The sequence below is a fragment of the Glycine max genome, chromosome 15 (genome assembly GCF_000004515.6).
Source record: "Glycine max cultivar Williams 82 chromosome 15, Glycine_max_v4.0, whole genome shotgun sequence".
NCBI classification, from domain to species: Eukaryota; Viridiplantae; Streptophyta; class Magnoliopsida; order Fabales; family Fabaceae; genus Glycine; species Glycine max.
Window position 1 is genome coordinate 11427394 of NC_038251.2, and position 24964 is coordinate 11452357.

The window sequence follows — 24964 nt, forward strand, 5'->3', positions numbered from 1 at the left end:
TAAAGCATTGGAAGTACACCTTTCCTCATCAACTCATTAATAAAGTTACTCTCTTCTTTATTTCTTTGCTCTTTTCATTTTTTTGTCATGATTCGTCACTAAATCCCTAATTACTGAATTAGGATGTTGATGTACTTGAATTTAGATTATGTAATGGATGAATGCTTATTCCCTTGTGCCATGCTTCTTTAATGTGGCAAACAATAGTCTGCTTTATTTCCATTTATTTATTGAATTTAAGATATATTTAATTGATGGGTGTGGTTATCCATGAATCCCTTCCTTTATTATCTTTGAGCAATGGCGAAGGAGTTAATAATCTTGTTGATAAAAAGAGATTTAACTAACTACAGAATTAGTTGTTTCCTTTGAAGACTTGGCTATCAAATCTGTCATTAGATGGTTGGCTTATAATTGAGCTACATTGCATATGAACCATTGAATAATATCATCATCCTAAACTATTTCTCTTGATTGTTGAAAAACCCAAAACCAAGTCGTTAGCTATGTTGAACTTCAAGTGCATTTACTTTCAAGATTATGTTCATCTCCATTAGAACATCCTCAATCCCTTATTTGATCCGTTCAACTAGTGTTATTTAGTAAATAGTAACTGGTCGTGTTCATTCTCAGGATCAACACAAATAAAAAAATAAACCATTCCCATACTTATGATGTTTGAATGGTGAACTCAGGATACAAGAAAGAAACACTACAAAGGCTTTCAAGCTCATCAAACCATTCACTCGCTCCCTAATGTGTTGAGGAATAAGATAAATCTCAGAAACACAGAATCAAAAATAAAGATAATACAGAAAGATAAGTGCATTTCATTTTTTTATTGAAGAAAAGCTAGCTTTCACGAAATTTAAAAAATTACAGGATAAATAACCCAGCTTTTATTACAGAGTAGGAAGGGATTTACAGGCAATGATGAAAAAAAAAAGGGTGGAGTTGGAAAGCAACATTGCAGAGGGCAAACCTTGTTGGAGACTAGGATTTTACAATTATTTGCCAACTTGGGAACGCATTTGGTATAAGCAGTTACTATCAGAACAGACAACAGTGCAGGAGATGGATGCAGTTCAATCCAACTATAGATTGGAGTTCACTGCAGCTGCTAATGATGTAAGCATTTGCTTGAAAATTTTCACAGGAGACTCCACTTGTGTGCGTATTGGCAAAACTTCATTTCATCTACTCAGCCATAACTTTATCAGTAAGATTTAAGGTTACATTTAGCTACATATTAAATGGCCACTCTTGCTTTACCGAACAAGTTTTGTCAAGGTGCAAAACAACAGTCCAATTTGGTAGAATTACATGTGACTGGGATAGCTTGCCAAATCAGCTTGTTCAAACGCTTGTCCCTTAAGTTGCCTTGTTAGGTGAGAGCATAATCTATGACAACAAACTATCTAATGGTCAGCATGAGGGGCAGTGCCAGGGCTTTAAACTTAATCTTACAGCTACAGAATACATATTTAACACTTTTTAGAGCTTCTCCGTGTCACAGGTAGTTCAAGAAGAACATAGAAGTAGCACCTTTAAACTTAATCTTACAGCTACAGAATACATATTTAACACTTTTTAGAGCTTCTCCGTGTCACAGGTAGTTCAAGAAGAACATAGAAGTAGCACCGTTGGGCCTCCCTGATATACTGCACTTCGCCGTTCATTAGCTTTAGAATCTTCCTGCTCATGCTCAGCCCTAAACCTTCTTGAGTCCCCCACCCACTGTTATTGAACATGTTTTGAATCAATTCAGGAGGAAGACCTTCACCAGGACATACCATTCTTCATAAAAGAAAAAATATAACACAAGTGATTAAATATTATCCACTCGAAAATAATAATAGCCAAGTAAAAATTGAATATATAGAAAAGCACCATCAGGTTAGTACTACAAGTTGCTAAATGTATACATCCAAGAAGTGGAATTATAGAAAGTATTTGGCTAATAATCAGCACTCGCAATTTTTATTTTTTTTTCCTTTCATAGGATAAGAACAGTTATTTCTTCTATTGCGTAATCTCTTTTCAAGAAATTATGTGGAATGACAAGAGATCATGACAGTAGTCAATAAAAATGAAACACCTATCTCCAGGGTCTTCCGGAGAGACTTATAAATTAAGCACACTCTGTTGAGGGGTGAGTTCAGATGGGAAACTAAGATTTTTCAACAAGGCTCAGAATATTCAATTGTTATATTGTCATATTGACAGATTTATACCTGAGGCTCTTAAAAACACTTATTTGAGGTTTTGATTATCTTCCATAGACACTTACTTGAAGACAATAATAATGAAAAATACTTGGAAGATCTTGCCACAGTACCTAAATTCAGCATGGAGAAGAGTGAGCCCATCTGAGATTTGTTTTATTCTTGGATGTACATGAATCTCTACCCAGCCATCTGGAGATGGTGCATAGCGCACTATATTCAATAAGAAATCAGACAACACTTGTTGAATCCTCAATTGATCACCATAAACAGCCAATGTCTTGATTTCTTCAGGAATATCACGAATCAACTGTAAATTTCTTTCTCTTAACAGTAGCATTACTTGGCTAACAACTGCATTTATGACATTTCCAAGCAAGAATTCCCCCTTTTCAAGCTCCAGGGACCTAACCCCAAAAAGAAAACAAAACATGAATCTTGCCTTTCTCAAAAGAAAATCAATGCAGTAAGTTTATAGGGACGTAAGCATACTAAAGGCAACTAACAAGGGAACCAAAACATGAAATGAAAATATCAACCCACTAGCAAAGTAAGGTATATTGAGATAGAATTGATTATTGATATTCACAGATACCAACTAATTCCCCAAATTTGCATATCCTAGCAAGATGGTAGTGTATAAATTTACATGAGTGGCATGTGCTTTGTCTGGCTTAGTCTATTTAGAAGCACCTAGAAGACAAGTGAAATCAATACACATCATTGGCAAACATGTAAAACAGGGCATTTGACAAACTACTAGATGCTTCCGTATGTTATCAGATCAAAGCAAAAATTGAAAATTTCATGAAATATTGATAAAACATAGATATGATCAAAGCCAACTAGAAAACAATTTTTTTTAATTATTTTCATTGTTTTTTGTACAAACCGCTCAAAACAGAAAACAAAAGTGCAACTTTTGTATCTAAAAGTGAAACAAGAAACAAAATAGAAAATATTTTCTCAAAAGTAAACCTCATGTTCTCATGTACCAGATATTTGGCCACTCCATCAATACCAGATATTAAGTAAGTCTCATGTTCTCATTCTTTAGCATCAACCAGTCAACGGTATCTAACAGTATCAGGATTCAGGACTATCTTATGACTTATCTGAAAGGGAAAAAAACCATATAATGAACTTAATAACTATATTAGGTTTATATTTTAGCATTACTATAGAAGTTAATTTGACATAAAACCATCAAATACCCTGATTGACAAGTGCAAATTCAATACTCAATTTGCACAGCAGGATGCCTTTATGAATCATATCACAAGTGAAAAAGCCCATTGACCTTTCAGATAGCTTTTAGAATTCCAACATCCCTCACATATGAAAGCCTGCAAGGCCTTAAATATATATGGATATCAGACTACAAGTCTACAAGGCAAAAATTTTGGAGGTACAGACAACTTAACATTGACATTTTAGTTACAGTACTTTGGAGTAACAATAGTGAACCTTAGGATTAACTTGGTACCCTACTCCCATGTCAAAATACCATTTGTTCTAAAAACTTGGCTATTGCATTTCAATAATATACAGCTTTCAATTGTTAATCTGTAATTCATCACATTTCAAAACTAGCAAGCTTTCACGTGACATGAGGGATGTTGGATTTATATAGCCAAATTCTATAACCTTAATAACACTGTCTTCCAGGACAACCAAAAGTTTTTAAAGGATTAATTAGAAAACTTACCCATCCTCAATGCTTTCAATATCAACATCGTGTATTATCTTTAACATTTGCTTCTCACAAGCAGCACTAGTCTCAAGAAACTGTTTTTGCTCATTGGACAAGCATGTAGCCTCCAAAAGAGAGTTTGTAAAGCGTATGCCACTCAAAGGATTCTTAACTCCTTGACAAATATAAGCTAACTCTTTCATCCTAGCAAATGAATTCTTCTCTTGTTGTCTCTGTGCCTTCAGAGCCTGTTGAAGTTCCGGACTCACAATTTGCAAAAAGCAAAATGCCCCAATGATCTGACCATCCATGTTAACCCTCTTATTTGCAGTCAGGAAAGCTTGCACATGCTTGCCATACCGATCAAGAAATGAAAAAGGGAATCTATCTGTATCATGTCCACCAAGCGCATTGTGTAAGACAATCATGAACTTTGTTATTGAATCTGAACCCTTCAACTGACAGCAACTGCCGAAAACCTCTCCCACCAACATTTTTCCAATGACATCCGCGCGGCTCCAACCAGTAAGCTTTTCCATTGCAGTGTTCCACTCTAAGCAACACGTGTTATCATCCGATGCAAAAATGGGAGGGATCAAAGGATTTGGATTATGTACAATAGCCTTGTAGTCGCCTTGTATGTTGATGAATTTGTCCATCACAATTTTTTGACCAGTAACATCCTGACCAACAAAGCACACTCCAACTACATTATTTGTATAATCCTTGCTGGAGCAAGCATTCACCACTACAAAAACTGCCTTATTTTGATGTTCTGGGCCAAACGTCCTCATTTTTATCTCAACATTCTTATCTTCTTCACCTGTACTAATTAAATTTAAGTTATGTCATTGTACAACCAATTATCAATACCTTATTTCTTCTAAAGCCAAACTAGATGTAGTTTATAGCAGTAGGCAACAATTTACTTCTAAGTTCATTGACATACAGTCTGCCTGATTGAGCAGTTGGAATATAGGAAAGCACAAAAGTGAAACTGGGTACATTTTATTTTCTAAAACATATTACCTTTTTTATATCAAGCAAGAGTAAAGTGATATTCATTCCAGAACCTCCACCTTTGCACTAGTAGCCCCTTACTCCAATCAAGCAGACCCTAGATCCTAAATGACATGACTGCTAACCAACATAGGATGAAACTGGATTGGACTGTAAATATTTTTTTTTTCTTCTTTTTCCTTTTTACAAGCTTTGCATTGTTACAAAATTGAATTTTATGCCTATGTTGAGGTTTTTATTGAATTACTAATAATGACTGAACCATTAATTGCATAGTTGTGTACAGCATTGGATAATTTGGAAAAGGTAGTTATTTATCATGCTATGAACTATTATTACTGTCCAGTTGACTAGCCATCATGTTTACGAGTAAAACTTCGCCAAAAAAAAAATGGTTAGATTGGCATGCTCATCAAAATGGTAAAGGGTTCTCCTGCCTAATATACTCAATGAATTGACCAGAACGCCAGAGTGTTAGAAAGGATACCTTTTAAAGCACGAGAAAGAAGCTTGTCCACAGTTTCTTCAGACTCCTTAAACACAAGATCGCGAACCAAGGACTTCCCCATAGCCTCCTCAACTGGGAGTCCTGTCAATTCTGAAACCTTTGCATTCCACCCATTTATGCGGCCATCAACATCAACAGCAAATATTGGAGCAGTGGCTGTTTCGATCAATCTAACCATCTCTCTGGCTACAGAACTTAGTTCATCGACCCCTTGCAACTCTAGTTCCGACATACGGGGATCCAAAACAGCCTTAGAATTGCTATGCTCAGCATCTTTAAACGAGTCACGCAGAATAAGCTGCAAAGAGTGAATTGCATCCATTTCCGCATTCTCCCACGGCAAGCTACGGCTTTTCACCACTTCTAAAAATGCCTTGAAGGAAGAACGGGGATGCATTCTCTGCCCATCATCCTTGTCCTCAGGATGATGCTTTGCACCACCCCATTTGATCTCTTTCGCCGTGTGCGACCTGAACCAGAAAAGAAAATCCTTCTCTGTAATATAAGCAACCGCCATCCCACAAACTGCATCCCCAAGCGAGGCAGCCCCAGGATAGCCAGCATCAGCCAGACTATCAGTACTCAAACCAGTCGAATCTCTATGAAAGGCCAACAACCACTCAATAATATCCCTTATCTGAGCCTCAGTTGGAGTCACACCCAACGGATAATAGTTCCCTTGGTAATAAAGAGCAGCTCCGTCACACTTCACCAAGTCCATAATACTAGGACTCTGAGTTACAATGCCAGTAGGAGAGTCCCTGAGAAGCATATCACACAACAGAGTCTGTGTCCTCAAAACCCGCTTCTCCAACGACTGTGCGGCCAACTGAAGCTCCATGTTCAACTGCAGCCCAAACGCCTGCATCAGAAACTCACAAGCATACCTCAAGGGAAAAGGAATACACCTAGCAGAGGTATGGTGGCAAACAACAAGCCCCCACAACCTCATCGAAGTGCGGCCACCAACACCTTCCTCATCATTCCCATTGATAATAACAGCCATCACCAACGACGCAGTCGAGCCCATGTTAGCCATATACTGAGCATGGCAACCGTGAGGCGCCCTGAGCGTGGACCCAACCAAACACAGAGGCTGCACAAGAGCCTCATCCTGCACCACCCTCACAGCAGAAGCATGACAATCCACAATCATCCTAACCCTATTCTGCTTAAACAAAAACCTAGAAGCCTGAGGAATATCAGTAGCGGGATAATGCAATCCAATGTAAGGCTCCAAATCAGGCCTCTTAGTCTCAGCAACAACCTCCCCATGCTCATCCTCATGAAACCTATAAACCATAACCCTATCATACCCTGTCAATTCCCTGACACTCTCAACAACAGTATCACAAAGAAGCTTAACATCGCCACCGGGGAGAGATTGAAGCTGCGAAATCGCGCGAACCGCGAGCTTCTGCGACTGGACAGCTCCGGCGATGGAGAGGGCAGGATCCTCCGTCCGCGCAGGCTCCAAATCGATGACAATTCCGACGTCAATTCGGTGGAGGATTCCATAGAAAGGCTTCCCGGAGGTTCTGGAGTGAATCCAGATAGGGTTCATGAGGCTAATTTCGCGCGCGGAGAAGGCCTTTTCGAGGAGAACGGCGCTGGAGTGAGTGAAGAGGGTTCGGATATCGGTTCCGAGCGCGAAGGCGGCGTCGTTCTTGTCGTCGAGCGAAGGGACGGACTGTGGAGTAATGCCGAGCATGTCACGGGCGTTGTCGGAGTAGGCAAGGATGCGGAAGGAGGGCTCGTCGACGGCGATCATGGAGCCGAAGGGCTGGATGAAGCCGCCGCGCTGAATTTTGAGAAGGTAAGCCGTTATCTGCTGCTCCGGGACGGATTCCGATGTGACGCGGATTGATTGGGAGTAGTCAAAGGACCTCCCGGACTCGCCGGACTGCTCAAAGACGGCGTGGAGCCGCGCGTCCTCCGTGTACTGCGCGATGGCCTTGCTCGTGGAGTCGATGTTGTTGTTGTTGTTGTTGTTGTTGTTGTGGTGGTGGTGGCTCAGCTTCGTCCGCGAGGTGTGGATTTGCGGCGGCGGCGGAGGCGGCAACGGCGACGGCGGGACGGAGGAATTCTCCGCTCCGCTTGCTGAAGCCATTGGAATTTAATTAACACCACCACTGCAGAGAAAAGAGAAAAAGTTGGTTCTATCACTTCTTCTCTTTCTCTTTTTTGTTAAAACTATTTCATGAAGTTATGATTATTGTTGTGTGAAATTTTGGAGAGGGGAGGGGGAAGAGCTAAATTGGTAAAAGTGAAAAAAGGAGAGAAGAGAAGAAAGACAGAGTGACAATGGCAGGTGCAGCAAAGTAACGCTGCTGCTGCTTTTGTTGTTTGGCGTTTCTCTCGCACGCGACGCGATTGCTCGATGGCTTCTTCTGACTATGTGGTCTGAAAGTAAAGTGAACTTTTTTAAATCATGTAAATGAAAATCCTTTGTTAAATTTTTTAACTTTATGATCGGTAAAAGTATGAGTATGTTAGTAATAAAGTGTACTTAGGATCAACCGCGGTTCTGTAAGCCGAAGGAGTTAATCTCCCATAATGTAACCAAACTTCGAATTTTCACTGCGACAGATGTTAGACCCCTAGCAAACCAACTAAATAATGCATATTTAGGAAGTATTTTCAAATCAGTACTCTTATTACACTCACTAGCCGCAAACAGATATTATAGTCAAAGAATTTATTCAAAAAGTTATGGGAAAAGTACTTTTCACATAATTTGATGTTTAGATGATAAATTTTTAAGTGTTTATTTAAAATAATATGATGTTTGAATAAAATTATAAAAGATTTTTTACATAATTAAAATTACCAAAAAAGATATTATATGCTTTGATATTATTAAAACTAATAATTAAATACTTAAATATTATTATATAATTATTAAATGCATTAAACAATTAAATATTATTAAAAATAATAAAATTACTTTTTTCTTCTATTTCATTTATGAAAATATTTTAAATTTATCATTATATTTAAAATATTGTTATATATTTTTTAGAAATTTTGAATAAAAAATAATTATTTTTATAAAAATAAAATAAATGTATCTCATAAAAATATAATTATACGTCTTTCTACATAATTAATTTTCATATTTAAAATGTAATTAATACATTATTGTTTTAGTAATGTTATCACTTAGATTATAGTTTATAATTTAATTATTATCTATGTAATTATAATTTATAACAAAATATAAAATATTATTAACTTGGTAATAATATGATCAATAATGTCTTTCAATATAAAATTGTTTAAATGTACCCATGCCATAAACATTCAACATTGTATTATTAAAAAATAAAGAAATTAAATACGTGTTGGAACATATTTTCCAGAAATTCTCTAAATCGTTCCATTTGTAGAGTACTTTGAGCATCATGTTCTTCCCATGTTGTAGTACTAGGACCAACATCATTTTCATCCTCATGACTATCTATATATTCATTATCTTCATCTAGTGAATCAAATTCTCCATCACTCTTGTCATTTCTTTGAATGAAGTTATGTATAGTCATGCAAGCAACAATGATTTGGTTTTGTATTTTCAAAGCAAAATGTGGCATATTACTCAATATCTTTCATCTTGTTTTACATAAACCAAATGCACGTTCAATTGTACTTCGAAGACTAGAATAATAATAATAATTAAAAACTTCAACTCTCCCCCTGATTCTAGGCCCAATTCTAAATTACGGGAGATGATACATAGTTTTCTTGTACGACCCTAGAAAACCTATAAAAGTATGGTAACCAGAATTAACAAGATAATATTTACCTAAAGAATAAAACAATAGAGCAAGTTAGAAAACAAAATTATAATGATGCATATATTTATAATATATAAATTTTAAGTACCTTGAGGAGGATATGAAAAATGCAATGCAGGCTTACGTAAAGCCTCCATAAATATCTTAGTATCATGGGTAGAACCTTCCCAACCTGCCCAAACAAAAGTGAAACACATGCTAAAGTCACAAACAGCCATGACATTAGTGGTAGTGTAGTTTTTCCTACCAATATAGACTCCTTGTAGATGAAAGGGAACACAAACTCGTATATGAGTACCATCTATTGCACCAATACAATCCCTAAAATAAGGGTGATATCTGGCATCTTTTAGAATCTCATCAAGAGTATCTCTAAATGATGGATCAACATGCTTAATTATATCTTTTGCAAACATACACACAACTTTTAAGACACTATGGAAATACCTAGATATTGTTTCACCTGAATGTTGAAATCTTTTCTTACAATTACGAACAGAACCTGGTTGACTCAACATGTATAAAAACAAGCCAACTTGCTCATAAATGCTGACATTTCGAGTTTTCTTTAAGTTGTACTTGGTTTCCAAGATATCACATAATTCAAGAAAGACAAGTTTCTTCATTCTAAACATCTGATAACAACGTATTGGATGGCCATTTAGAATTTCAGATACCCAACGATGGTCTGTCATGCTTCAATTTCTACATGGATTTTTCACAACATAATTCATGAAGTAATTGGTAACATTAGCCACAACAAACATCAACACTTTGATCTTCATAATGTGATCGTCATCGCCAGATATTTGATGATAGTGATGAGTCATTTGATGATAATGATGAAGACATCTTGTAGAAGGAAAAAAAATTCATAACACAACTGAAAATAAAAATCAAGAGCCAAACCATAACCAAGATCCATAACATAACAAAAATTAAAATCAAAGATCCATAACACAACCAAGGTTCATAACCAAGTAAAACTAGCAAGTGTCAATGATATCAGATAGAAGAGAAACTAAGGAACTTGTGCTTAAGTGTCAGACTTGATCCATCCAAGTTGTAGCTTAGGCTCTTCTAAAGCAACAAAGGTGATCTTGTTTGCCCTTTTTTTCATAAGTCTAATGGCTTTGTAAAATAGTTCACTCCCACGCTCAAGTCCTAGTAGATCTTTCAACTTTTCTACACATGGAGTAATGCTAGTTGGGTCTTGAGCAGATACACTAGATTCAAATGTTTGAATAATACGATCTAATTGTGAGGAAAGCTTGGCAGCAACCCCAATTCTTTTGTCACCCTCTCTACCTCTCTTCCTCTGTCCACTTTCCTTTTCCGAAGACGTGTTCCGAGTTATCGTGTCTATCTCAGGCTCATTCACTTCCATGTCAGTGTTATCATCAATGTTATCATTTGTCTCTTATGCTCTTGTGTTGAATCCTTCATATTGCCTTGAATCCTCAAATGGTGCATATGCTGCAAAACCAATAGCAATAGTACCCTTAAAAAGGAATTCCATCTCAGGTAAGAATTTGAGGCCTTGCTCTCTAAACTTTGCTACTTAGAATCCTCCTATAAAATAAAAAATAAGAATTATAATATATATTTGGCATGGGAGTTAAGAGATAAAAATCAATCTCATTATAATATATAGAAGTGCCTTCAAATATTACTCATGTTACATTTAGTCCTGCATCATAGATTCTCGTCAGCTATTAGGGTGAGCATGCATGTTTACTTGATGGGTACAATTCTTGGTAAGGTTGGCATTCCTATATAATTTAAATTAAGAAAAACCTAATCCAGTATGAATTTCTCCATATGTTGACCTTGTGTGGTTGGTTGGTTAGGTGCACGTTCTTTGGTGGGCCATAATAAATTATTTTATGAAAGATTTAGAAATCTAAATTAATCTAGGTTCCCTAACTAATCCGTATATCTTCTAACTTTGGACTCCTCACTAACAGTGTTTACAATTATGCAAAACTCTTATTTGGAGATGAAAAAACAAAAGAAACTTCTGCGATATGCATGATATTTAAATACTATGATTTAAATTCCTAAAAAATATGTGAAGAAAAAACTTTCTTATATCAATTTATATTTTAAAGATAATATTCATTTTCTTAACATAAATAATTTGAATTGAGTTTTTTCTAATGAAGCCATAATTGGAAAAAAAATGAAATATACAGCACGCTATAGAAAATAGAAGTAATTCATTAAACATTTTCTTATCAACTGTGTTTTTAATGTAAGTTGCACATTTCTCATTTTATACAAAAATAAAAATAACCCTATATAACGATGTAACTCTTTAACAATTAGCAATTAAACTAACCTCTAGCAAAAACATGTGAATTTTACTTGTTGTATGTTGTAGGATTTGTTTTGGAGTAGCATAGATTTTGTTGCTGGCAGCACTTAGTGTAGAATCAGGCCTTCTAAAGAATTGGACCAAGCAAAAAACAGGTTGTTACAGCATCAGAGAAGGGTTGTTCTCTGCTGCTAGTGTGTTTGCATTAGCCACACTTTTCTTGGTTGCTGGTTTATACCTAACAGCACTACGTGCACAAAGAATGTCAGAGTTGCTAGCAAATGTTCGAAGGGAGGTTCTAGAAGCCTCTGCCTAGTATGCTTCTCCACCAAGATCACCTCAACCACAATATATGTCATCTATTGCTCGAGAAAACCCCACAATATGTATGATTTTAGTTAATGTATTTTAAAATTTTAAAAAACTCTAAGAATAAGGAAGACACAAATTTTTGCAATGATAAGAAATTTTTAACATTTATAATTTTTTAACATAAAATGAAAAAAGTCACATAGATTGAGATTTTCAATATATAAGAATGCCTACTCAAATTTAGTGGATTTTGGGCAGTATGCATAGGTTTTAAGATCACTTCAGTACTAGCATATATTTTAATTTATGAATGTCAAGAATGAGAATAAATTGTTTTGGTTAAAAGTTCATACTTGCAAGATGCAGGTGAAGAGAAGTATCAACAATCTCATGTTGAAAATATGATGGATTCTAGTTAAAATAACAATTATAGTTGCATAATGGTTCCTTAACTAATTAGGTTGACAGACTCTAAGAGATTCAATTAGAGAGTTGTTGGATAGATGCACTCTGTACCATGGAATAGATATATTGGGTACATTTTTTACTATGCATGCGGATAAGATTGACTCCAAACTAACTTGTGAATGGTTGTGTACTCAAGCATCCATTTTTTTCAAGTACTAGCATTTGTTTGTTTTTCTTTTCAGTTTAGCATTTATTTGTTAAACCGAAATAATCTTTAGCAACTTGTTATTATCATAGTTATTCTAGCTAGTGTGAGTTTGGATTGGCTTTAAAATCATGTTGGAGAACACATCAAGGTTTGAAGAAAGCCTATGCCATCTCTTGCAGAACATACCAAAGAATTGCCAAATATAATGGATAGTAGTAAGTAGTAACTCATGTACTCAAACTTACCCTGCTATGTTATTACAAAAAGCTCATGAAAATTTAACTACCATTATAAAGAAGCAACTTTTCAGAAACTCAAATTTACCATTCATAAATTAACTAAAAGCATCTTCATACTCATCTTACCCTCATGCGAAAAGCATCTAAAAAGAACACAATGAAGTTAGCCTAAAATACAACTTTCTTAAGAAAAAAATAAGGAGTTATTTTGGTATGGCCACTGCATCAGCATTGCAAAAAGAATCATTACCCTCTGATTTATTGGTTGTGCTCCTCACAAGCCTCAAATAAGGCTTCCGTTGCTACTAATAGCTAAGGATCACAAGCAATAATCAAACCCCAAACATTTAGTTGATGCACCTCAAGCCTAAGCAAGAATATACTAGACTACAATACAACACATCTCTAGAGAGAGCTAAAAAAAATCAATTAACACTATAAAATCACACATCAATTGTATATCCTTGTTATGGCAAACAGCACCTCAAATTACCAACATCGTGCATTTCATTTTTTTCTCATGTAACACACCACTATGATCTAATAAATAAACCATTCATAAAATTTCACACAAAAAAGTGGTACTATCACCAGTTAGCAACAAATTCATTTCTCTGCATCTAAACTAACTCAAATTCATTTCCATTGGTGCTATGGCTTGAGGACCAATTAAGTGGGGCTTTTGTTCTCACTCAATCGACAACAATAAGATCGAAGCATCTGCCTACCCCATTGAAAAAGGATCTCACCCCCACTTTGCATTTTGAAACTCTCACATTCAAATGCTTAGCTTAACTTGTCCTTTTGAATTTTGACCTAGATTTTCTCATTCCTGCGCATGGTCATCAACAGTGGCACGCAAAAATAGGCACTCATTGATACAGGAATTAATTAAGCTTGTTTAGTTCTGTACATTTACATTTTTTAAGTTTTGAATCAATTTTTATGAGTTGATTTTCAACTTTCAAGAGCTTCCTAAGGTCATAAATAACACTATCAAAATTTAGAAAATTTCTTTTAAAAATTCTCCATCAATAAAATTATCACGAGTAATCATAACAACAATAAAATCTTATATTGTGTGAATTACACAATATCAATATCATTCAATTTAAATTTATTTTCCTATAAGATATAATCTTACAAGTCATTTCTTATTTTTACTCATTAGACCAATCTTTGGTTATATTCTATACATTTACATGAATCAATAGAAAGAGAACTATTCCTTTATAAATTTACAGATAACAAAACATGTCTTTATGCAATACCAAACGATGCAGATAAACATGCAGCAGACAATGTCCATTCAATTTGATGTCAGCTACTTCACCACATTACAATCTCTTCTTGAACACAACACTATCCCTCAATTGCAACATGTAACAAAGTAATAACCAACCTAATTATCAACTAAAATTTCAGACGCAAGCTTCTAAAAAACAGTCTGCAACTGCAATTTTGGCCGCAAAGTCAAGAATCACACATAAAAAACAAAAGAACAAAAGAGTGGCTTGTACAAAAACTCTATTTTCATTGAATAATACATACTTGAATTTTGGCTTCCCACCATTCATCACTAGCTGCAATGGTTTTCTTCTCCTCATCCCAACCAAGACCTATGTCCTTCCCAATAAGCTTAGCCCATAATTGTCATTCCTTTTTCAAAGAATCCCACCTATTTCTGAATTGTTTATATTCATATCTCAAACTTGTTGCCTTATTGAACTTTTCTGCAATATTTGCCCAACCAAGCTTAATGAAGTGGTTGTGAGGTTTATTTTCAGCATTCACCTCTTCTATGCACACTTTCAACATAATCTCAGTATTTTTATCATACCATTATGCTTTCTTTTCACAGGAACTTGATTAAGAGACATTTCATAAGCTTAATGAAACAAACAAAAGCATAACCCTATTCCATAACAATTCAAAATTTAATGAGAAGAAAAAGAAATTAATGAAGACTTGGTTAACCTGTGATGCTAACAAAGGAAGAAGAAGAGATGACGAAGGATGATCGGAAGAGATGACCAAGGATGATCGGAAAGGATGACGAAGGAGATCGGATGCACCAGAGAGAAATTCGCACAACACGTTGTGAGGAACAAGAGAGAGAAAATTTTAGGGTTTAGAAAATGAGGAGGACATGCTTTTTCATTTTGAAATTTTTTGAGGACATAATTGTCCAAGCATTATTTAGGGAACAAATTCCCAAAATTTTTTTTTTGAGAAACTGGAAATCTGAGCTTCAAAACAAGATTTTCTGAGAGCTTTTACTTTTGTAAAAACTAAAAAAAATTAATAATCAAACACTCTTAAAAAATAAAAAAAGATATTTTTCTAGTAAATAAAATAATAAAAGATTTTTTGGGAGACATCCAAAGAGACCCATTGTCGCATTTGTGTTCTTGAGAACCTTCATAAAACCCCAAAATTAAGTCTTTTTCATAGAACCCTCATAAGTATTCCTGAGAAGACCAAAATTGAGTTTAACAGAGGAAGAAGATTTTTTATTTTAGGAAAAAGAGGTGTTTACCACCTCAAGTAACAACCAATAAATACTAAAGAAAGAAAAAAAAATCTTTTTTAATCAAGACAATCAAATTTTTAAATCCTTAAGGAATAAGTCTTCTTTGAGACAAAGAAGAGACTAAAAAGAAAGTTTTGTGCCTCACTTCAATGCCTCAATGAAGTGGCAATAAATGAATTATGAAATGCACTCATAAACAAAAATGAAAGAAAGGGAACTAAAGCAGAGAAAGCGAGAGAGGAGACTGATTAGAAAATAGAAAATTGCAGTTATAATGTGCGATTGTGCTGCACATTCCTGAGAAGAAAATGGGAATGCCACTTCTAAATGGGAATGCAAACTTGGGTCCTGCAACATTAAAAAAGAAAAAGAAAAAAACATTAGATTTTGAAGAAATGCATTTGGTGTAAGATATGCCATGTTGAAGAATAAGCCATATATAATCACAACCATTTTAAAATCTATAAACTAACTCTCCAAAGTAAATGAAACACTAAAGCGTTAATGTTGCCATTTACTCTCCATTGTACTAACCATTTCCACCAATATAAATTGCCACCGTCAGTGGTTGTTGCACTACTAACCAAGTAAAATGACAGAAAGAAATAAGGTTGAATATAAAATGGGAAAGTGGGGTGGGTTAACAACTAAAATGGGTAAAAAAAAATGCAGTTGAAACTTGAAGGAATGTTGCGATTTTATTTTTCAATAGCCTAATAATGAAACAAAATATTGGTTCTGTAGAGAAAGGGAAATTACTTAGTTTTAGAGAGAGCAATGCCTCTTCCCAGTTCAAGTATATATCTGCACATGGAAAAAACAATTAGACTGACAAAACGTGGAACACTACTTGGAAGAGAGTGGGCAGATAAATTTACATCAATTTAATTTTTGTTTTACATTTTTTATTATTTTATCCTTTAGCCGATGAATGTTGCAGTTAAAATTGAAAGAGAATATTTAAAGGCTAAAAGCGTCAGTGTAATTGTGGATAAAAAAAAAATAAGAATGTCTCTTTTATATATGGTTATAGATTAATAACAATTTAAGGTTAATTATGTCATTATCATCCATAATAATATATTTTTGTCAAACTTATAAATTATTTTTAGTATGTTAAAGAAAAGTAATTATCTCACAACTTATAAACTCTCTGATTTGAGTCACAAAGACATTTTACAGGATATATAAAATAAGCCCCAATTTGAATTAAGTAAACACATAATAAAACATGTTAGGACATGTTCGAGTTTTCATTCATTATGTTATGAATATGTTTTTAGACTGATCTAACTAATCAATACTAAAAAAAAAAATACTCTTTTGATCCTTTTGAAAACGTTATTTTGAACTACACAAACAGATATCCAAACATATACTCAATATACTTTGTTGTATAGTCAAGTATTTTTCATAGAGTTTAAGTCTAAGGAATATGTTTAAAAGTAATTAATTAATTATCTAACAATTATCTTGAGTTTTTTTTCCATCTTTGTCTATATATGTTTTTTAATGAAAGATATAATTTTATTTGCTTTCATTTTCTTTGTTTGTATCTTCCTCCCATAATGGGTTGTTTTTTTGTTGGGATTTTTTTTTTAGTTTTGGTGAGTTGGAATTTGTAGTGGCAGGGATTCGATCGTGCAAACATAATTGAGCAGGGTGGTGCACGATGAAGTTTTGCCACATTGGACGACCGTGACGGCTATAGATTAGATTAGAAACTTTAATAATACTTCTTGTAAAGCTGCTACTAGTAAAAAAAACAAAACACATTTTAACAATAATCTTGTAATCTTGTAGTAGAATTACTTTTTACTCAACAGAAACGAAAATCGAAAAAAAAGAAGCAAAATGTGTAGTAATATAATTGATGTGATAAAAAATATAAAATGAAAATAATATTATAAATATATGTTATATGATAATATAGCTAAGAAAAATGTTGTAACAGACTTTCCATTATAAAGCCGTCTACAATCAATAATTCAACGGTTGAAATGTTCTCGAGACTCTTATAATCATAGGCGATTCTATTTTGAAAGATGTTCAAATTGTACTACTACCTCGTCTCTTCTTTTTTTTATACGTTGTTTAAGGTTGTTTTATAAAAATTAAGAAATATAATACTTTTGATTATAACAAAATAATTGCGGAGTTTCTTTTTCATTTTTTTTCTTTTTATTTCATAATAAATATATATATATATATATATATATATATATATATATATGTGCAAATTAATTAAGTAAAAAATAAGACTATAATTGATAAATGAATAATTAATATAATCTTAAATTTCACAAACGACAAATAAATAGAAATATTTTTTTTAAAAAAAAGTCTGACAATAAAACGAAACAGAGATTATTATTTTTTATTTTTAAATATTTAAATGATTAACATTTTTTTAAGATTTGAAAAAATAAAAATAATTTTTTTTACCAGAACTTCCAAATTTAATAGCATGAAGTGTCTACAACTTTATTTTTATATATATATATACCACAATTACTTCTTTTTTTTATTGTTAGAATAATTTCATATTAACTGATTGATTACACACTTATTAGTTAAAACTTTACTTTTCAATTCTAAACTAATAAAAAAATATTCAAAAATAAGTGTTCTGGACACTCACTGAAAATCATCAAAAATAAATGAAAACATCTTAAGAAACTTTTTCGTAGTTATTTATCAGAACTGAAAAAAGTATACATATATTTATTTTTGTCAACTATTTTATTTATAGTAATATAAAAACCATCCATCCATTGTCATAGTGACATGTGTCACTCCCACATACTGTCTGGGTCCTTTGTTTATTTTTTCTTTTCTTTATCAATTTACCCTCTCTTTTTTTTCCCTTGCAAGCACGAGCCACTCTTAGTGGCTTATCAATTCCTAGATTTTTTTATTATTTATTTTTCTACTTTATTTCTCACTAACTTACTAGAAATCTAATTTTTTTATTTTCTTCATTTTAAAATATTTTTTATTTTAGTTATCATACTTGAAGAGTATTAAGCAAAATCATCAAATTTTCATAATTTTTGTATAATATAAAATTTAAAAATAATTTTCTTAATTTTTAAGATGATATGTTATTAGAATAAATTTAAATATTGAAAGTGATAAATAAATATATTTTATATAATTATAGTCAAATAATAAATATGTTATTTTATGTAATATAACATTTATCAACTAGTTTAATTGTAGATCTTACTAAACATTTCCAATCAATCAATTAGCTTTTAAGTTTCTAGCTCTTAACTTAACTTATAGCACATAAGTTTTAATTAGCGTATAAACTAGATTTATTTTCAGTATAAAAAAATTAGTTTTATTTGTCAAACACGTGAAAAGTTTAATTTCTATGCATTGTTTGTATAAATTATACTATCAAACTACTAGTTATTGTAATAGATATAATTTTTTAAGTGATTATTATAAAAACCAATTAATTATTATGCATAATAATTTGTTATTAATTAACAATGTAAAATTTTTTGACACAGTCAATTCATAAACTATTTTTCACATATTAAAGTATATTAAATTTCTATCTCCTTAATATAAATTATATAAAAAAACATGATTTTAGTACTTTTGGTATAAAAAAAAAGACAAATGTAATTCAATTAAATTATAATTTCAACGAGAAGTGATTAATCAGTAATCAAAGAAAGGACTTCGGCAAAACGACAGATGAATCTTTTCTTGATCATGATTTTACCAACCATAGTTATTATGTTTATTTATTTACTTATTTATTTTTACGTCGCATTATTAGTGGCACACTGACACTGGCAAAAGCTTCACGTGTTTCATGCTTGGCCCCCGTTTGGTTTATCGCAAATTTGCGGTGAGGAAAATGAATTATTATTTCTTTAGATAATTCATAAAATTAATTTTCATTAATATAATGTTTATAATATATATATATATATATATATATATATATATATATATATATTCATCCATTTAAAATTAATTTTATCAAAATCAATTATATAAATTGTAAGACGAGGCTTTATTAGAATCATTGAAAGATATTTTAAGTGATTAAAGACTAATATCTGAATAAGAAGAATTGATTTTAAACTAAGTAAAAAATTTAGATTTTTCATTAATTAGTGAAGTTGATTTTAAGTGTGAAACTTATTAAGTCTTTAAAAAAATTATTCGTACATATTAAAAGTGATACTATTTTAATATTTGAGATAAAATAACTTTTACTTAAACAAATAAAACAGGTTGTGAATAAATGTGTTAGTCAAATGGCAATTCTCATTGTTTATAATTAGATTAGATTAATCTCACTAACACACATAATTTCATATCTGAATATTTATTATAATTTGATTATAGTTACTTCTGTTTGTTTTCCACGTATCTACACTTGATTCTACAACCTACGTAGTTTCACATGTGAGATCGGAGAGATGTGTGAGACATACAATTGGGGTCTACTTGATCCAGATTGGACTAAATTTTATTTATTTTTTAATCCAATCTAATTAAACTTAATAATTAGATTGAGGTTTATTCATTTTTTAATATAATTCAACTTAACCCAACTTTAATTGAAATGAATTAAGTTAGTCATCAATCAGATTGAGTCATTAAAACATTTTAATTTCTTTTACTCAAACTAAAATTTGTAAGGAATATTTTAAAAAAATAGTTTTACAGGTACTCTTTGAACAGAAAAAAGATAAATCATAAACCATAAACTTGTAATAAGTTTAAGTAACTCATTCATAATAATAAAATATAAATTCATAACCTATTTAACAATTCATAATATTCATAAAATATAACATTATTTTACAACTCAAATATTTAAGTCAACACTAATCACTAATTCTAAAAACATAGAAGTCTAAAACTATATAATAAAGAAAAGATGAACAAAACTAGTATGAGGACTTACTCTGGAGTTTTCTATATTACTACTTACTATTTAGTATAAAATTCTTATTTTGTTATATGTTTATTTATTCTATGTGGGATTGGATTAAGTTTTGATCGGATTTAAAATTTCAAAAACTTTACCAATTTAATTTTAATTGGATTTTTCAAAATAAAATAATTTAATTTAATGACCCAATTCAATTCACAAAAATTTAATTGAATTGTGTTAGATTAAATGGATTCAAGGATTAGATGTGATTCACTTACACCCCTAATAAGAATGGATAATCTTTCATACAATTATTTGAATTTAATTTTGATTTGTTACAATAAAAACTAGGATTTTTTTTTTATGTAATATCATATTCAACCCCAGCTCCCTATGAAATTGTCTTACGACAATTACCATAAGAACCAAGAATGTTGTTGGTAAAAAATTAACATTTTATTGCTTTTGTATTACCATTTTATTAGTCTTGGGGTACAAGATCGATTATATTAACACTAGGTTCTAAATATCCTTAGGGAATTAATTGAACTAAAAAAAAATACAGTGATACCAATTTTATCTTTTACAGTAAGGATTTTTTCAATCAATAGTAAAAAATTAATTCCTTTGAAGCACAAAAAAAGATTAATTTCTTTTTGAATTGTAAAAATCACTAAAATGTGTTTTGAGTGTTTTGTCACTTTCAATAAAATTTTCTTAATTTCCATATAGAAATCGATTCCTTCACAATATACTTAGAACCTAGTTATCTACTAATTAAATATTATGAACCTTGGACCTTTTTGGTTTATAATGGTACCAAAATGCGTGTATGTAAAATGCTTTTCGTTGATTAATGGAGTGATGCTTTTTGTGACATTTGGATCATAGTACGGTAACTCGGTTTAAGCAAGCAGTGGGGGCTAGAGGAGATGAATGAAGGAATTAATACGTAGCAAATAATGCCATGTGAAAAGGTGATTGAGTCAATTTGTTGAAGATAGAAGAGGTGATAAAAAGTAGCAGTGGAGGTAATGGAATAGATATAATTCTAGTACTAGTTAAGATTCTACGAACAAAAACAGTGGTAGAGAAGAGAATAATTTTATCAACAACAACAACAACTATAGAGAGCTACAGTGACGGGCTTGAAAGAAATCACGATAGCTATAGTACCATTATTGTAGTTGCTAAAGATTATTTTATTTACTTTTTCTCTATGTATAGTTTTAATAGCAACAATGCATGATGATGGTTATCAATTTCAATTTTGTTTGTTTTTTTTAAAAAAAAGAAGGTAACGATCATGACACGAGACAAGATAACAGTAAATATTCGCGAGGTTGTCTTAGCAAAGAGATAAGTCTCCAATCCTTTCATAACTTTATTGATGTTGTATTGTACAATGCGCGATAAAACTTCAAAAATTCAAAGCATCTACAATGTCAAAACTCAGAACCAAACCAATAATTTTCACATTTATTTAAGGTTGCCAGAAGCTGGATTTTGATTTATGAAATGTGCTTCTAAAAGTAACCCAGAGGGGCTTTTGTTCTTATTGGAAGAAATATTATATAGTTTGAATCACTAGTGAATGTTGAATGTTGCTAGAGCAGAATTTGTTTCCATTGTCAAGGTTCAGACTGTCAACAAATCTATCATGTGACTGTAACCAAAAGTCTATAATGTGAATGCATTGTTTGAATTTAACTATATATGCTCCTAAAATTAACAGAACATATGCACAAACCTATACTGACAAAAAAAATAAAAAAAATGTGCTGTCACATATCCTCTTGGCCACTCAAAATGGCTTGGATATCTTTTCTCTATCTTCAATGAATTAAGCAATTTATGACTATGGGACGAATAAAACGTCTGTTTCTATAATTAGTATTTTAGTCTATGGAATCTTACATTAGTCTATGGAATTGCAGAATAAAATTTATTTTATGTAACTAAATTTATAATAAAAAAATTAATATATATTTAATATATAAATTATATTATGATTAAAGTATATATTTTTATTGTATAAATTATATTTTAGATCTATAATAAACAATTTATATTTTGATATACAAAATTAATTTTAACTATTGATATTTTATTATAAAAAAATAATGAACTTTAATCTAGAAATAAGTATGAAAATGATATATTAAAAGAAATAGAAAGTTAAGAAAAAATTCTAAAAGCACTCTTGTTTGAACAAAAAAATCATATATGTCAGTGTTAAAGAATAAATCCTAAAAAGCACTCTTATTCAAGATGTGAATTCAAAATTTATAATATAGGAGTAGATTTTAGCAACTATATATGAACACTTTGATTGATAGTAAATAAAGGTATGTAGTTTTGTATATTATTATTTCTTCCGTTTCTTTCTAATTATCGTAATGATATGAAAATTAACAAATATAATTATATTTTTTTAATTTCTTAATCCAGCCTTTTTAATTAGTATACCATTCCCCTTATGTTGTGCTTGTTTTAAGGTATTATATACAAATTATTTCCATAAATGTGAACATGAAAAATATCACATTTTCTTGTTTGTGACAATTTTTAAAAAATATTCTTAAGCATTGTCGAATTCCATGAATATAACATACTCATATTTGTCTCATTTCTTATTCTCATGATGAAGGTGTTAAAGATGAGAGAAAAAACACACACACTTTAAAAAGAAAATGAAAAAAAAAATCTTATTTATCACATAATTACTTGTATTCAATGTGTTACACAAAATTATTTATATAAAAATTACTTATAGCATAATAAAAATCCTTAAGTTAACAACTAACAAAGATGAGTATCTATATTTTCATGAGAATGAAAGTTACTTTCTATAATAACTACACATTCTCATTATCTTTTTTCCCATATTTTCTTTTATTTTTTAATTAAATGATTTTTTGAAATAATCAAATACCAACCAAACATGTTTATGGGAATAATATTCCGAGACATAGTATTTCAATGAATGTAATTTAATATTAAACCTTGAAAGAAACACTCCCTTAACAATTATAGTTTTTTTTCCTTATTATAGGAGGTAAATTATAGTAATTATTAATGTATTGAAATATCCAACTAAGAGGATTTAACTTAGATGATTGAATATGGTGCATGAGTTATTGTAAATCTATTGATATGTCTTCAATTCTTACAAATATTTTTTTTTTATTGAAATATCCAAAAGGTGTGAGATATAAATGTTGAAACTTGGTAAAAGACTTTTTAATGTATATTTTATTATTTGATTTTATGGTAAATATATAAAAATAAGGATATAATTTTAAAAGTTAATTTAACCTTAAATTTTTAAATACTAAATATATAGGTCAAAAAATTCTTATTAAACAAGGATAAAAAAATGAGAGAGCAATTTGTTTTATTTTAGTGATTGGACGGTGGTGGTTGAAGTATTACCACCAAGGAGACAAGAAAAACAAGTTATTTATAAACTAAATCAAACAAGCTGGAATGGACTCAAGGAAGGAAAAACATGGAGTCTGGTCCTCCCTCTTTTTTTAAAAAAATAAAATAAAATAAAATCAATAGTACATTCTTATCTTCCATAAAAAAAATTCTATAATTTTATAATTTGGTAATATAATTATTATTTTTATTTGTGAATGTAATTGTTAATTTATGTTAGTGAAAAGAATTTAAACTAAGAGTCTCTCCTTCCAATCAAATCAACCTTATAACTTCTTTAATAATATAATTATGTACCTTTTTTTATTGATATAATTATGTACGTTAAAATTTGTTTAACTTTAATCTCTCCCTCGAATTAATTTCTAGATTCGTTCCTACAAGCCAATTTGTATGGCTAATTTGAGAAAATTTGAAGCAGTTTTGAAAAGGCACAAAAACAATAGTCCAACTATTCGTAAAGAAATGTTACTCAAGTTTTCTTGGCAGTGAAAATGTTACTAAAGTGAAGACTGAAGAGTGTGTTTTTAATTATTATTTTTTAACTTGTCCTACTATCGTTAATCCATATGTTCAAATAAATAGAAAACAAAAACTTTAAAATAAAAAAACAGAAAATACTGTGTGTAACGTGCCCCCTATAGAGCCCAAACGGGGATGTAGAGCCCGTAATGTCAGTTGCGTTTGGATCAATAAACTTGACTAGATATTGATTAATACGACAAACGTTAAAGTGTACGGTAAAGTTAAATTAAAAATAATAAAATATTTCTAACATAAATATAATGAATCTTTCAAAATAACAATAAAGCTCACAACTATTAATTAAGAAATGACAATTTTTTTGTTCATGTGTCAAAATCAAAGTCGAAATAACAAAATCAACAAAACTTTTATATGGAATATGGATTGTGAGAAAAAAAAATATTAGAAAATGAAAAACGAAAAACATATACAAACAATTTGTTTTTCAGAACATTATTCTTTTGGTGCAGCGGTAAAGTTGTGCCTTGGTGACAATGAGATACGGAATTTTATTCTTTTAACCTTTTCTTCTGAAGGTCAGGTTGGCATTACGGTGAGTCGGTGACAACTGATAAAAGAAATTTCAAGTTTTTAAAATCATTTTATCACTTCTTTATAGCCCATTTCATATGAAACAATAAGTGCTTAGATGTATTTTTATTAAGAGATGTATATCAGAACAAGTTCTTAACAAGCACTCATGAAACAGTAAGTGCTTATACAAGTATTGGTTCACTAAAAATTTGTGAAATCCATATAGATGTATTTTTATGAAATAGTAATAAAATATAAAAATGTGGAGTTATTTATTAGATTTAGACCCATTTAA

General features: G+C 31.3%; 1 protein-coding gene across 4 annotated transcripts; it reads right to left on the reverse strand.

The window, feature by feature from the left end:
* Nucleotides 1-820: 820 nt before the first annotated feature.
* Nucleotides 821-7851, reverse strand: LOC100794865 (phytochrome B-2-like). Of its 4 annotated transcripts, none has more exons than XM_006597633.4 (5): nt 5426-7850; nt 3934-4741; nt 2339-2632; nt 1546-1797; nt 821-1449 (listed from the first exon to the last, which is right to left on the reverse strand). In XM_006597633.4, the coding sequence occupies exons 1-4, from the start codon at nt 7554-7556 to the stop codon at nt 1581-1583; spliced, it is 3450 nt and encodes a 1149-aa protein (XP_006597696.1). In that variant the 5' UTR covers nt 7557-7850; the 3' UTR covers nt 821-1449; nt 1546-1580. The 4 variants fall into 4 exon arrangements, 3 of the variants coding, with proteins under 3 accessions (XP_006597696.1, NP_001412203.1, XP_014623437.1); XM_014767951.3 differs by having other exon boundaries at nt 885-1545; nt 1642-1797; nt 5426-7851; NM_001425274.1 differs by having other exon boundaries at nt 871-1797; nt 5426-7797.
* Nucleotides 7852-24964: the final 17113 nt, after the last annotated feature.

Coding starts and splice junctions, on each gene's coding strand:
- LOC100794865 (XM_006597633.4), bottom strand. CDS start 7,556: ATGGCTTCAGCAAGCGGAGCGGAGAATTCCTCCGTCCCGCCGTCGCCG. Junction 4,742..5,425: donor TCTTTCTCGTGCTTTAAAAG/GTATCCTTTCTA, acceptor TAATTAGTACAG/GTGAAGAAGATAAGAATGTT. Junction 1,798..2,338: donor CTTCTCCATGCTGAATTTAG/GTACTGTGGCAA, acceptor TCTTTTATGAAG/AATGGTATGTCCTGGTGAAG.